At 35.5% G+C, this 15,323-nt stretch overlaps 1 protein-coding gene across 2 annotated transcripts in view; it reads right to left on the bottom strand.

Annotated features, from left to right (window-relative positions):
• The window catches only part of TRAM1 (translocation associated membrane protein 1), a 33,013-nt gene that overhangs the window by 5,674 nt on the left and 12,016 nt on the right, over nt 1-15,323 (bottom strand). For both annotated transcript variants that reach the window (XM_028852116.2, NM_001266375.1), the window contains 6 exon segments: nt 14,805-14,863; nt 13,046-13,130; nt 5,617-5,687; nt 5,406-5,510; nt 4,255-4,398; nt 3,779-3,939 (listed from right to left, as the gene is read on the bottom strand). In XM_028852116.2, the coding sequence (XP_028707949.2) occupies nt 3,779-3,939; nt 4,255-4,398; nt 5,406-5,510; nt 5,617-5,687; nt 13,046-13,130; nt 14,805-14,863 (625 nt within the window).

The following is a 15,323-nucleotide window of genomic DNA, read 5'->3' on the forward strand; positions in this document are numbered from 1 at the left end:
AAATGAGTCATGTATGCACATATATTGTATAGCTGTTGACTGAAATGTCATTATTTAGCACATGACTATATAGAGTTTGATACCACCCCTGGATTCAGGCATCCATTGGAGGTTTTGGAATGTATTCCCCCAGGGAGACTACTGTATTATCACCAACTTGGATGCATGTCAGAAATGCAAAATTATTTTAACATTGATAGTCAATGCAATTCACAACATTAACAGAATAAAGAAAAACTCTATGACTAAATGTTGCAGAAAAAGCATTTCTTAACATTCTACAAGTCATGGACACAAACTCTTAGTAAAAAATATAATACAAGAGAACTGAGTAAAGGGCATCTACAAAACATTCTTAATAATGAACTACCGAAAGGTCTCCCTCTTATATGAGGAACAAGAGTATTCATTTCTTGTATTCAATATTATGGTATAGTCCTAGCTAGTGTAATACAGGAAGAAAATGAAAAGGTATAATATTTATAGATGATATAACTGTATATTTTAGTGTAAACTTTAAGTGAATTAGGAAGATTTTTTCAGTACATGGATAGTATCTTAAAGAAAACAAATGGCATTACTACGTAACAAATAGTTAAAATTGTTTTTTAAAAAAAGCATGTACATTAGCTTAAAAAAGAAAATATCTGAGAATGAGTTTAATGAAAAATGTATGAGATTCCTATACAGACACCTATAAAATATCTCCTTCAACAACTCTTCCACTGTTTCTTGGCATTTTGGCTAAGATCAAGTGAAGACCTCTTCCAAAAAACAGAAAAGGAAAAAACACTGCCCAGTTCGTTCTATGAAGCCAGTATTATCTTGATACTAAAACCAGACAAGGATGTTACAAGAAAAATACACACCAGTATCTTTTATGAATACAGACATAAAAAAACCTCAACAAAATACTTGCATACCAAATCCATCAAGAGATAAAAAGGATCATACACCATAACCAAGTGAAATTTATCCCAGGAATGTAACATTTGTTTAACATCTGAAAAGCAATGTAATCTATAATACCAACAGAAAAAATTAAGAAAACCCCACGAGGTTATCTTAATAGATGCAGGAAAAAAAGCAGCTGACAAAATCTAACAACCTTCCATGACAAAAATAAACAAACCAGGAATCAGAGGGGAACTTCCTCAACCTGATAAAGGTCATTTATGAAAAACCCATAGCTAACATCATACTTAATGGTAAAAGACTGGACGGATGTCTACCCCTAAGATCAAAAACAAGACAAGGATGTCTGCTCTATTTCTGTTCAACACGTGAGGTTCTAGACAGGGCAATTTGGCAAGAAAATGCAACAGAAAACATCCAGACTGCCCACCAAAAAGCAAAAAACAAAAACCTATTTGAATAAATAAATTCAGCAAGGTTGCAGGATACAAGATCAATATACAAAAGTGAATTGTATTTCATATACACTGGCAATGAAGAATCTGAAAATGGAATTAAGAAGATGGTTCTATTTTACAACAGCATCCAAAAGAATAGGGTTAAATTTAACGAACTGCAAGATGTATACACTGATAACTATAATTGAAAGAGATTAAAGATCTAAGTAAACAGACATTCATGTTCATACTCTGCATATCAACCTACAGATTGAAGGTAATCCATACCAAAACCCCAGCTGGCTTTTTTGCAGAAACTGACAAGCTCATTATAAAATTCATATTAAAATGGCTGGGTAAGGTGGCATGTGCCTATAGTCCCAGCAACTTGGGAGGCTGAGATGGGAGAATCCCTTGAGCCTAAGCGTTCAAGTCTAGCCTGGGCAAAACAGCAAGATCTTGTCACTTAAATAAAAACTCATATGGAAATGTAAGAAACCCAGAATAACCAAAACATCGTGAAAAAGAACAACATTGGGGACTCACATTACCTGCTTTCAAAACTTACTACAAAGCTACAGTAATCAAGAGAGTGTGGTATTGGCATAAGAATCGATCTACCAATAAATGCAATAGAATTCATGATCCAGAAATAAACTTTTTTTAATAATGATTTTTGAAAAGGGTATCAAGACAGTTCAATAGTGAAGGAGTCTTTTTAACAAATGGCACAAGGACAACTGAATATCAGGATGTTAAACTGAGTGTAAAAATAGTATAGCCACTTCAAAGAACAGTTTGGCAGTTCCCTTAAAATGTTAAACATAGTTACAGCATGACTTGGAAATTCCATTCCTATGCATGTACCCAAGAGAATGAAAACACATGTTCGAACAAAAACTTGCACCTAAATGTTCACAGCATCATTATTAATAATAGCCAAAAAGTAAAAGGCACTCAAATGTCCATCAAATGATGAATGGATAAACAAAATATGGTATATATCCATACAATAAGGTTCCACACAATGGAATATTATTTGGCTGTAAAAACAAATGAAGTCTTTATATATGCTATGACATGAATGAACCTCAAAACATTATCTAATTGCAAAAGACCACATATCACATGGTTCTGTTTACATGAAATGTCCAGAAAAGGCCAATCCTTACAGACAGAAAATAGATTAGAGAGTACCGGAGCAGAACGAAGGGGGAAATGTGAAGTGATGCTAATGGGCATGGGGTTTTTTTTGCAGTGATAAAAATATTCTGGAATTAGATAGTGGTTTGTACAATTTTGTGAACATCTGTTAAAAATGACTGAAATGTATACTTTAAAGGGTAAACCTTATTGTATGTGAATTACATCCTATTAAAGCTATTAAAAATATTACTTGGAGAAATGAAAGACAACCTAAATAAACAGAGGTATATATCAGGTTGAAATAGTCAGTTATCCCTAAATTGATCTATAGATGTGATGTTATTTCAACTCTATCCCAGCAATTTTTGTGGAAATTGACCAGGTTGTACAATTTTTTTTTTTTTTTTCTAAAGAGGCACTATGTTGCCCAGGCTGGAGTGCAGTAGCTCTTCACAGGCACGATCATTGTGCACTGCAACCCTGAACTCTGGGTTCGAGTGATCCTCCTGCCTCAGCCTCCTGAATAGCTGGACTACAGGCACCCCCCACTGCACCCAGCTCAAATTGTACTAAAATGTATTAAGAAAATGCAAAGGGCCAAGACTTGCTGGGACAAACGTGAAAAAAAAAAAAAAAACCAGGCTGGAGGATGTAAATTATCAGGTATTAATACTTAGAAAAGAGTAAACCAGAGTGGACGTATTCTAAAAACTGGAACTTCCTGTGTTACAGCTCTAAGCATAATATCATATACACACTGAAAAAATTAACTGTAGTATCAATGCATTTTCAATTTTTGCAAAAGCCATAAAGAGAAAACAGGTTAAATGAAGGCTTAAAGACAAAGAACCAAGCAATCAGAAGTTATATAAAAAAAAAAAAAGCTATTCCACTTGGGACAAATGGGCAGATGGGAAGAGGTTGTGAACAGCTTTTTAAAATGTGAATAAGATGCTTGAAAACAAACGACCATCCTCTAGTTTAGTTATTCACTAAACCTGTCCATAAAGTTTGGTGTAAAGTGGCTCAAAGGTAACCAAGAAGGGAAAACTTGTCAAAGAGAAATTTAGTGGACAGTTTTTGAGGGGAGTAACTGAGTTTCCTCATCCAAGGGATCACCCAATTGTGGAATGCAGTAAGATTACTTTGCCTCTAATTTTGTTAAAAAGCAGAATAATATTTTCTTTATAAGACCTTCAAACTAATAAATAAGATCCCACAACAAATTTTTAAAAAGTTTTCTACTTCTATGAGTTTTTCATTGCTTACTAAATACAAACCTGTTCCTTTTTTAGAAGATCTGCCTTTAGTTACTGTTGGTTTCTTCTTCACAGCTGGTGCCTGAAAAGCAGAATGTTCCCTCCACCTCCGAAGCTGAAAATTAATGAACTTCCACATCATGAATGCTTGAGTAATGCAAATGGATGCCAGAACAGCAATTCTAAGAAATATTAAGAAATCAAAAGTTACAGTGTATAAAAAACAATGCCACTGAATACATTCTATCTTCTTTAATAGTATTTAGTAATAATTTTGAGAAAATTGTATTATCAGTGCATTAATAATTTATCCTAAAAGTTAAATGCTTTAGTACTTCACTTTAGACATGTAAAATAGCAAAAGGTATGAAATAAAATCAAATGAGTATTTTCCCCAACCTCATATTCATCCTTTTTTTAGATGATTCAACATAGAGAAACTGATAATATATATTATCTAGCTGTATAAAGTGAAAAAAAAGTTAAATTGATTATACCTAACAGCCAACACATTGAAGTTTCCAGTACTGAAATCCAGCTTCTGATTCTCTGCTCTTGCAAGGCCAAAACCAACAGTCAGTACTGAAAGAATTAAAGTCAGAAGTCTTCCAAAAACAAAAAGAACTGCCCACAGAGAAAATCTGCAAGAAAAAGACTGTAAGTCAAATTCCTGAAATCTCAAAAACAAGATTCTATTAGAAATTAGATTCCTAAGTCAGGCGTGGTGGCAGACGCCTGTAATCCCAGCTACTTGGGGGGCTGAGGCAGGAGAATCGCTTGAAACCGGAAGGTGGAAGTTGCAGTGAGCCGAGATCGTGCAACTGCACTCCAGCCTGGGCAACAACAGCGAAACTCCCTCTCAAAATAAATAAATAAATAAAAAGAAACTAGATTCCTATTAAGTAACGGCATATTAAAATAGCATTTCTTATTCTGCAAAAAAGAATTTTGTGTCAAATATCTGGGAAAGCCTATATACCACACTCAAAGAGATATAACACATACTAGCCTATTTAAATTTCTAAAAAAATCCAGTAAATAAATGTTTAATTTTCTGTTTAGCTTATCTCTTTTCTTGTATAAGAACTATTAATGTTCCTCAGAACTACTAGTATTCAGAATAATTTTGGAAAATGTTGGACAAAACAAACCAAAAAAGCTGTGTTATAAAGAACAGGATGCCTAATTCTCAATTAAGAGTCCCAGTTTTACTTTTTTTAAGACAACTTTGCACTAATTACAAGTTATACCTCTCCAATTCTGTTTTCAGTTCAATTTCCCCATCAATATATTTTAGTTATCTATAAGGCTAATTATCTATTGTTTCATTTTCTTCTGAGAGTTCACTTCTCTATCACTCCTCCAAAAGAAAAACGATTCAATAAACAAAGTAGAAGTTATAACAGAAAAGTAAACCCACAAAGTCTTCAAAATTGCAAGATATAATTCAGTATCTCTCTAGCTGAGAAAGGCTCCATTTTAGAGAGTAAAATACAAAGTCTGAATAGAGAAATAATTTCATTTTATTTAAAGTGGCTACTAATCGCTTAAAAAGTAATATAATGGCCAAAAGCCATGGATCTTGGCAATGTCAGGCAATGACTTTAAATACTTACTACACGAGAAATAGAATGGCTAAACAACTTACCCTTTCTGATACTTTTCATTGCTAAAATAAAACAGGCGAGAAATGTGGAAAAGAAATTCAACAAAATAATGTAGCACCAGAAGAACAAGTCCTAGATGATTCAAGCTGTTAAAAGAGGAAATTGAAAATGCGAAGATTAATTACCAATTAAGACAGGTCAGCATACTATCTGCCCAGCCTACTTACACACCCATGAAATATCCCAACTCACTTCAAAAGGTAAGCTCCAGCAATGTGGAAGAGGTAAAGACCAATGTAGACAAGCTGACGAGGAATATCCTCCTGTAAAAAAATACATTATAGATTAAAACATGCTAAAACATTCCTTTCCTTTTTTTAAGAGGTGGGGTCTTGCTACGTTGCCCAGGCTGGTCTCAAACCCTTGGACTCAAGAGATCTCCCAACTTTGGCCTTCCAAAGGGTTAGGATTTCAGGTGTGACCCACTGTGCTTGGCTCATTTCTGCTCTTTAAGAATAAGTGAAAAATGCAGAAGTAGGAGATCTGAAAGCTATTCTGCCCTCACCCCACCCCAATCTCTCATCCTCAATTAGGTATATAGCATTAGTAAGTCACTTAACCTCTGCTGGCTTCAGTTATTTCATCCATAAAATGTGAATACTTAGATATGCTTCAATCAGATAAACTCAAAATCCCCTTTAGAGCTAAGATCTACGGCTCTTGTTTCTAATGAACATGTATTAAATGACACAATATTAACCATAGTTACATGCTGACAATTTGATGTTCCTCTAATATTAAAATTGTTATGTTTATAGTAGTAGAGACACTTTTGTCTACCTAAAACAGCATTCACATTTTCAGCTCATGCTTTAGTCCCTTGTCAGTCAACACAAGTTTAACATTTTTTATTCTCATTTATACTACTCCTTAATTGTATATTATTTTTCCTCAATTACTTCGTAAGCCCAAGTACCTAGATTTTATTTTTACTTCTTTTTTTCTCCCACAGTTATCTAGCTGAGCTGGTTATCTCAGAAACAGTATTTTTAGAAAACACAAGTCAAGACCCACTAGTGGGGCCAGGTGTGATGGTTCATGCCCGTAATCCCAGCACTCTGGGAGGCCGAGGTGCGAGGATCACTTGAGACCAGGAGTTTGAGATCAACCTGGGCAGTACAGCAAGACCCCGTCTCTACAAAAACTACAATTAGCTGGGTGTGATGGTCCCAGCTACTCAGGAGGCAGACATGGGAGGAGCATCACTTGAACACAGGAGTTCAAGGTACAGTAAGCTATGATCATGTCACTATACTCCAGCTTGGGTGACAGAGCAAGATTCTGTCTCTTAAAAAAAGACCTACTAGTGGATCATGAAATCAATTTTGGGGTCACACCAGCATCTTTTAAAACATGAAATAAAATAGAAAATGTGACCAGGCACCGTGATTCACACTTCTCATCCCAGCACTTTGGGAGGCTGAGACAGGAGGATTGTTTGAAGCTGGGAGTTTGAGTCTAGCCTGGGCAACATAGAGAGACCCCACCTCTACAATTTTTTTTTTTTTTTTAATTAGCCAGGCATGGTGGCATGTGCCTGTAGTCCTAGCTACTTGGGGAGCTGAGGCAGAAAGATTGCTTGAGCCCAGGAGTTCAAGGATGCAGTGAGTTAGGATTGCATGACTGCGCTCCAGCCTGGGTGGCAGAGCGAGACCCTGTCTCAAAAAAAAAAAAAGAAAGAAAAAGAAAATGCTAGAGTATATAGCACATTGTATTATGAAAATTCTATTCCACATTTTACACACACACACACATACACACACACACACAAAATGAATTATGATGTAAAAAGCTTTTCATCTTTGGTTGCAGTAAAAATGTTTACAAAACACTGACAGTGATAAGCTCAACAGGCCAGCCTACTGACTGATGAAACACCTATACCTCATTTCTAATTTCCTTTGTTTTCTTCGTATATATATTTACAAGGATTGTATTAGTCTGGTGAGTACTATTCATGTTCTACAGTTACTAATTAGAACGACGGAAATGCTGGGTTGCTGCTGGCAGGCTGAACCGTGTTCTTCTGCAGCCTCACTAAACTTATCTCTTGCATTTAGCATAGTTAGGTTCAGGTCCATTGGTCCTCCATTTCTCTGTGTTTCAGTATAGACAGCGACTTCACCAAATCTTCTGAGGAGGAGAGATTTTTTAAAGTCTACTTTTGAAATGGAAAACTCTTCTCTAGTAAGAATGGCGCAAAGATCAAGCGTTAGGTAGAACATAAGACAGTCTGAATATTACTATTTACAGTACTGTATTTTGGGACTCTTAGCAAAATTGATACCAAGTTTACTGTCATTCTTCCAACTGAAGAGAGACGTATCTCTGAAAGTAGACAGTCTTAAGATCCTCTCTACATAATTTGTAAATTTCCAATGAAATATTTCAGCTTACAAAAGGAAGGAGAAAGGGTGTTGAGATAACACGCAACCACAAGGGAACCTCTTCTCTCCTATTATAATAATTTCAGAAAAGCTCACTTGTAGTATTATCAATGCAATTTGACGTACAATGCATGTAGAAATGCCACTATATATATGCCACTGTTTCCCAGTGTGGTGTGTACATTAGTACTGAACAAAATGATTGTACACAGTACACAATGAAATACTTTTATTTAACTGTAACTAAAATTTTAAATAAAGTATTTTACGCTGAGCATGGTGGATCATGCCGGTAATAACAGCCCTTTGGGAGGCTGATGAAGGTGGATTGCTTGAGCCCAGGAGTTCAAAAACCAGCCTTGGCAACATGGCGAAACCCCATCTCTAAAAAAATACAAAAATTAGCCAAGCATGGTGGTTCATGCCTGTACTTCCAGCCACTCGGGAGGCTGAAGTAGCAGGATTGCTTAAGCCTGGCAGGTTGAGGCTGCAGCTGCAGTGAGCTGTGACTGTGGCCACTGCACTCCAGCATGGGTGACGGAGCAAGACCTTGTCTCAAAACAAAACAAAAACCCAAAATATTTTGTTATTTAATATACCTTAATAATTAAAATGTCAAAAGTATGAATTAGTAGTATGTGAATATGGCAAAGCAGGAAGGTAGCCACATAAATGACTAGGTATGAGAAATATTGCCACATTCTTTCGTATGTGTTACTCAATGCTCCAAATTTCAGAGGAGAAAACAGACCAAGAAAACCCTTAAAACTTATGAGGGGAGCTTTTTAGTTTTTAACTGTTGATTAAACTCATTTCATGGCATAAAAACTTGAGTAAGGCAATGTAAAAAAAAAAAAAAAAAAAACTAATTTGCTGGAAAAACCATAATGCAATGTAACTACTTAGGAGGATTTTTTTTTTAATAATTTAAAAGAAATCCAACTAAGTTTTTAAAATTGACACTGGTCAATTAGCAGAGAACCTAAGCTGCCTACTCCTTTCTTCTCTGACAAGACTAAAAACACTATTACAAATTACAAACAAACTAAGTTTCAAAAAGCCATTCCATTTCTGATCTTTTATCTTTAAATTTCAACCCAATTAGATGAAGCACAGTTGTGCTTGACATTAGCTAAGGACAAATCCATAGAGTTTCTTTCCTAAGTTTAGGTTCAACTTTGTATCTTAGCACTGTACCTTCTTTTTAAAAAATAGAAACATGGTCTCACCATGTTACTCAGGCTGGAGTGCAGTGGCTATTCACAGGTGAATTTATGGTGCACTGTAGCCTCCAACTCCAGGGCTCAAGTGATCCAGCTATTTCAGCCTCCTAACTGGGACTACAGGCACCCACCACTGTGCCTAGGAGCCTTACCTTTCCGATAGCCAACTGAGTCAGTAATAATAGAGGGTAAAATGCCATCACTAGGTTCCATCTTCACAACCATCAAATGCCTATGCAAAAGTTTTAAAAATAGTATCTATTGCTTTCAAAAAGACAGGATTATCAAGAAACCTTTTTCTAAGTAATGGTCCATTCAGCTTTGCACCAACTGACCAGTGTCTCTAAAACAGTGTTTGTACACTCAAAGCCTACCACAGAAAAAGTAAAAATGAGTAAGAGAATGGGTAGTTAAATACTTGTGTCACTTACTAGCCGAGGGACCTTAGGCAAGCTAATTAATCTCTCTGTATAATGGGGATAACAACAACAACAATACCAAAAAAAAAAAAAAAAAAAAAAAAAAGATGAGTAGAATACCTCAAGGGGTGGTAGGAATTGTGGCTAACTTAACACACACCCTAGATAAAGGTATTCCCAAATGATTACAAAAAATACATGGAAGTAGGGGTAGTGTACCGTGAGTTTTATTTTATTTTTTAGAGACGAGTCTCATTACATTGCCCAGGCTGGTCTCAAACTCCTGGAATCAAGCCATCCCCTTGCCTCAGCCTCCCCAGTAGCCAGGACTACAGGTGTGTGCCACCATGTCTGGCTTACCATGATTTTTAAAATGAGAAATTTTATCTAGAAAATGGCTACTTTTTAGCATCCCTGTGGTAGGCCAGCCTCCTGCAATGTTCTCCATTTCCTCTGGGGTTACAGCCCTGATGGCACGGTGTTCACATGTCTGAGGCCAACAACAAAGCCTTGCCTAGCACCAGCAGCATGGTCTCTGGATGTACACATTTACACGGGTTCTGGGGAAAGGGAGAGAACAGAGAAGGCTGGGAGAAATCATAGCAAATTCTAAAATCGTAAATAACTTCAAGTGCCATTTTCAGTTGTTATTCCAATATCTTTTTATTAAAAAATATAACATACTTTAAAAAATTTATTAAAAAAAAACACATTTCTTGACTACACTATACTGAAAAATAAACAAAGCTGAATATCACATATATGCCCCAAATATAAGGCAAAGATTTCCCCCCAAACCTCAGATGGTACACCTTGTAATTAAATCTTTACAAAGCTCTTGCATTATAGAGCTCTGTATTAATTATCTTGAACAAATGTTTGTGTAAGACACATACAGCTGAAAACTTCAATCAATGTCATTTTTAAAGGTTTATAAGGTCTAATAAAGGAACCAGTGAGACAGAAGATGATGTTATGATGTGGAAAAAATGTCATCAGATTAAAAAAAGTGGTTCTAGTGATGATGAATGACAGATACTAACATCAAAGTTGCATATGAAAAGTGTAATGCAACTTTCATGAAGTAGGAAGGGGGAAAATACTATTTCTAATACTTTATACGATATGCAATTATATGTACAAATAATTATACGTATGTATAATTAAACTAAAATTGAATATTAGAAACATTTGGCTATTTCATGACTTCCCTAAAAGCTCATATATTCAAGATGTCTAAGGAATATTTTGAATCTTCTCATCGGCAAAAGGGATAACTGTTTATATACACAGTATACATAGGTTTTCTCCTTGAAAGAAACTAAGTTTTTTGTGACTAACACACCTCTTGAACTGCTACTAACAGCGTTCCTTTCTTTCCTATTTGTCTGTACGATTGGTTCAAAACAATCACTGTACTAGTTTCTTCCAGTAAAGAGTTCCAAAAATAATTTTCATAGAGTAAATTTTAAGAAACTGTTTAACACATATGCAGCTGCTACTTTCAAATTATGTTAATTACTTGAAACAGTTACTTTCAACTGTCATATGCAGGTGTTAAAAATAGTTTCAGTTAAGTTCTAAGTTATGCAAATTATTCCATAAAAATTAGATTGCATTTCTGGAGAAGTGCCATCTGGCAGGAACTGATAAGAAAAGAGTTTCAGGAACTAAAATGAACAATTACTTTGAAATGTCCCTCCTTACTTACCATAGTCAGTGAACAAGATATAGACATGGATTAATAATGAAATCCAGAGGTATCTGTTCCTAAGTATACAAATACCTGAAGAAGGCTTTAAATATCTGAGCCATGCTACTAAGACATCAAGAAACTATGATATTCTCAGTAGCGCTGTCCAACGGAACTTTCTGCAATCATGGAAATGTTCCGTATCTCCTCTGTTCAAAATGGTACATACTAGCCACAGTAGCTAATAAGCACTTGAAATGTGGCTAGTGGAGACAAAAAGGTCAGTTTCACTTTTCTAAGTTCACGTAGATGTGACTAGTAGTTACCATTCTGGACAGTACAGCTCCACAATACCTACGATTCACATTAGGAGCTTACTAAACATGGAAGGGCTACTGGAATCTGGGTCTAACAATTTTATCTGAAGACAGTTCTAAGTGAAGCGCTTAAAAATAGAAGATCTTCATCCTATTCCTTATGATCAATATAGCTGGAGAAACAATCTACTTTATAAAAGAAATCAGCATAAAAAGAACTTAAGTGCCATAGCATATGGCCTCTAATTTGGTGCTGTTTTCTAATCCTAGCAGACAACACGAATGACGAATGACGACAGATACACAGAACACAGACAAGAAACAGTAGCAAATCAAGTGCCTAGTCCATGAATTAACTATTTGTAGCACACATAAAAATAGTGTTTTATGGCTTTTGAGTAGGCAAAGATAAACTAGTCACCAGACTGGCTGTCACACTTTTACTCCAGAAGATTTGTCAAAGGGGATTTAAAAAAACAAAAAAACATTTTAAATGCGGGAAAATGTAAACATATATACAACAGACAGAAAAGATTCTGACACACCCATAACTCAATCATTATTAATAAACGACCAAACTTGTTTCATCTGTATCCCTCTTTACTTTCCTTCACCTGGTATTATTTTGAAGTAAAATCCCACAAAGGATTTCATATATGAGAATTAAAAAAAAAAAAACCAAAAAAAACCTCCCAGAAAAAAGGGAAATGAAAGTACTTGATTAATTTATCCGAGGGAAGAGGTATTCCAGGAAAAAGAAGTGATGTGCTGGGATTACAAAACTAGAGACTATCAGTGTGCACGAAGCATAAGGAGCGAGCAGAGGAAGAGGTCCCAGGAAGACAGTGGCGATGGGAGAAACTCTCAGGGCACAGTTGAGCAGCATTACTCTAGTTTAAAATAATAGGGAGCCAATACTGGCTTCAGAGGAGACAGGGTAAAGAAAATGACTTTTGTGATAGCATGGAAACCTGACTTCAGAAGCACTGAGGGTAAAACTAGGCAGGAGGATTTTGCAGTGCTCCAGCGGTTTACGTATTTGTTCAAATAAAACAAACAAATATCCTTTCAACATGCTAAAAAGGGAATGCTCTACCCATTTCAGGAGAAGCTTTGCTGGTGAATATTTAAATATATTTTACTTTTTTTTCCAATACTGAATTTTGCTTTAGGACTTACACACAGAACTGTTAGTTGTAATGTGACTAATCCTTTTTAGCTCACTTGTGAAATAATTTGCTAAGAATATCAGTAAGATAAAACAAATATTACATTTAAAAATTTGTTTAAATTTTAATTTACATTACCACTAATATAATTTTAAGACAAGACATTAACATATCAAATGTAAAAAAATCTAAGCTAAAGTACTGACTGAAGGTGTTTTTTTTTTTTTTCCAAAAAATGCTTAAGGATTTTAGGCTTTGTAGAAAGGGGGTTGGTGGGAGAATGATGGGGTAAGAGTTTAGGTAAGAAGAATGGAGGAAGGGCAAACATGTAAGGAAATACTTAATTTTAGAAAAATTTTTCCAAAAAAAAAAAAAGACAAGACATTTTTTAACACTACAAAATCCCAGCTTACTTTTTTGGTTTTCTGGAAGTAGAGTTCAGGAAAAGCATGAAGCCAGTAAGCCAGCTGTGATATGTAGAAAAACTTCATTTGAAACCTGTACAACACAAGAAAATGAAGAGAATATTTTAAAGCATAATTTTTTTAAAAAAACAGTAAACAAATACTGGAAATCAGGATATACTAAGTAACTATCTTTGTGTTATCATTCCATACAGTATCTGTGCACCTTTAAACAACTCTTCAACAACTGCTTTCCCCATTTCCCTGTGACAGTCCCACCATTGGACAAGATCCCTGGATTAAACAGCAGGCAAAGATACTATCTGCAGAAAGCTATTGACATGTAAGCCAGCAGAGAGGAGTCAGAGCCCCTATTAGTTCATTAATACTGACTAGTATGTCATGTTAGCTACTGAAAACATAACCCACACGTCTACACAGTTTCATCAAGACAAGAAGGGGAAAAAGACTGACACAAAAGCAAAGGCTCATAGGTTAATAATCACCTGAAACTGAAATAATCCCAATTTCAAATACCCTCTTTTTTTTTTTTCTTAGGCAAATGTGGTAACTGTACCTGGTTGGAACATGGAAAAAGCCCCAAACAAATGGAGGCAGAGCTAGGATTAAAGAGAGTCAGAATAAGGCATACCAGGGCTCTCCAGGAGCTATATCATAATCAGTCTAGAACTAGTACTCTTCTCTTGACATTATATTCCTCTAGCCCTTCTGCTTCCTCTTTATTCTCCCCTCTCCCTCTCCTCCAGAAGTCTAAAACAGAAAACACAAAGCCAATCTAATTTCTCGGCAGTGGGGGTGGAGGGAATACGGTCCCACATAAATACAATATTTACAAAGTTCATTGAACTAATAAAACTTTAGAAATCAGAGTATGATTCAGTAGAGTGGGTATTACTGCTGGACTTAAAATATCCACAGTCACGTTATTCTCTTCTTTCCTTCATATCTTCTCCCTTCTCCAATTCTCACATCACAATGTATTTACTAAATACTGTCTAGGTGACAAGCACCTGCACCGTATCCGGCACAATGAAGTACATAAAATAATTTTTACTGCTACCAAGGCACATATAGTCTCAGTGGCTATGGGCACAATGCAAGACTTACAAAAATGAGACAATTATAGAACAATCAAAACAATATATGGACACTACATAAAACATCTACCAAAATGACAAATTTGGGGATACGAAAGACCAATACAGGCTAAAGTAGCAAGGAAAATTAATATAGAATAGTTGTACTAGAGCTGGGCTCCAAAAATGAATTATTCAGATGTCTTTGTAACCACTGAGCACTTTAACCTAGCAGCACTGTACAAACTAGAGAAATAAACAAAGAAACAATCCCTAACCTCAAGAAGTTTATAATAGAAGAGAGTAAGAAGGGAAGATGTCAAAAGAGACAGAGGGTGTGGAAAAACAAAAGGAGGAAAAGTATAGAGAAGATGGAGTCATAAAAAGGAGAAAGGGTAAGTGAAAAGAAAGGAAAAGAAGCGAGTACCAAATTAAGATTATGTTAAAATCAGTTGTCTCAAGTTTACAAAGAAGTTGAAAAGATTAGAATAGAAACATTAAAAAAAGGTACACAGCGTTTTTTTTTTCTTATGGCAGTGGGACTGTCAAAGACATATTTTCATCTATTTTATGCATTTGCCTAAGGTCCTAACGAGAATAACAATGAATTCTGATTAATAGCAACATGACCATGGTTCTTAACAAAGAAAGGGCTGCTAAAAATTACTTACGTCATCAGGTTATGGGGATAAGCCCTCCATAAGATAGTTGGGTCTGAGATGTAGTTTTCCTAAGAAAGAAGATACAAAAATTAACCTGTGAGCATAATGCAAACTTCTTGGAAAATAAGACATTACTTTCATTTCTCAAACATTTACAGTTCCCCACAGTAGGTTGCAAAGAGTCCACTGACGTCAAACTCCTTAGTTGTTTTAGTTATTTTCAATCCAATTTGAGTTGGTTACTTGAGCAAAGTGAAAATCAATGATATAAATGAGATATGGAATCAAGTAAGAAACAATTCCTGGCCCTAAAAAATCTTTCAATCCCGTAGAATAAAAATACACATAGACAAACATAAAACCACCAATAAGAGGCAGAATAGCGACCAGGAGAGAAGAATTTTGTCTTGGGTAATCCGAAGATTTCAGGAAAAGTTTGTAGCATCTGACAGGAGACAAAGGATCAGGGCACTACCGAGTTTTATGGAATTACATCAATAAAATACTGCCCCAATTTTTTTCTTAGAT

The sequence above is a fragment of the Macaca mulatta genome, chromosome 8 (assembly GCF_049350105.2).
Source record: "Macaca mulatta isolate MMU2019108-1 chromosome 8, T2T-MMU8v2.0, whole genome shotgun sequence".
In the NCBI taxonomy this organism is placed as follows: Eukaryota; Metazoa; Chordata; class Mammalia; order Primates; family Cercopithecidae; genus Macaca; species Macaca mulatta.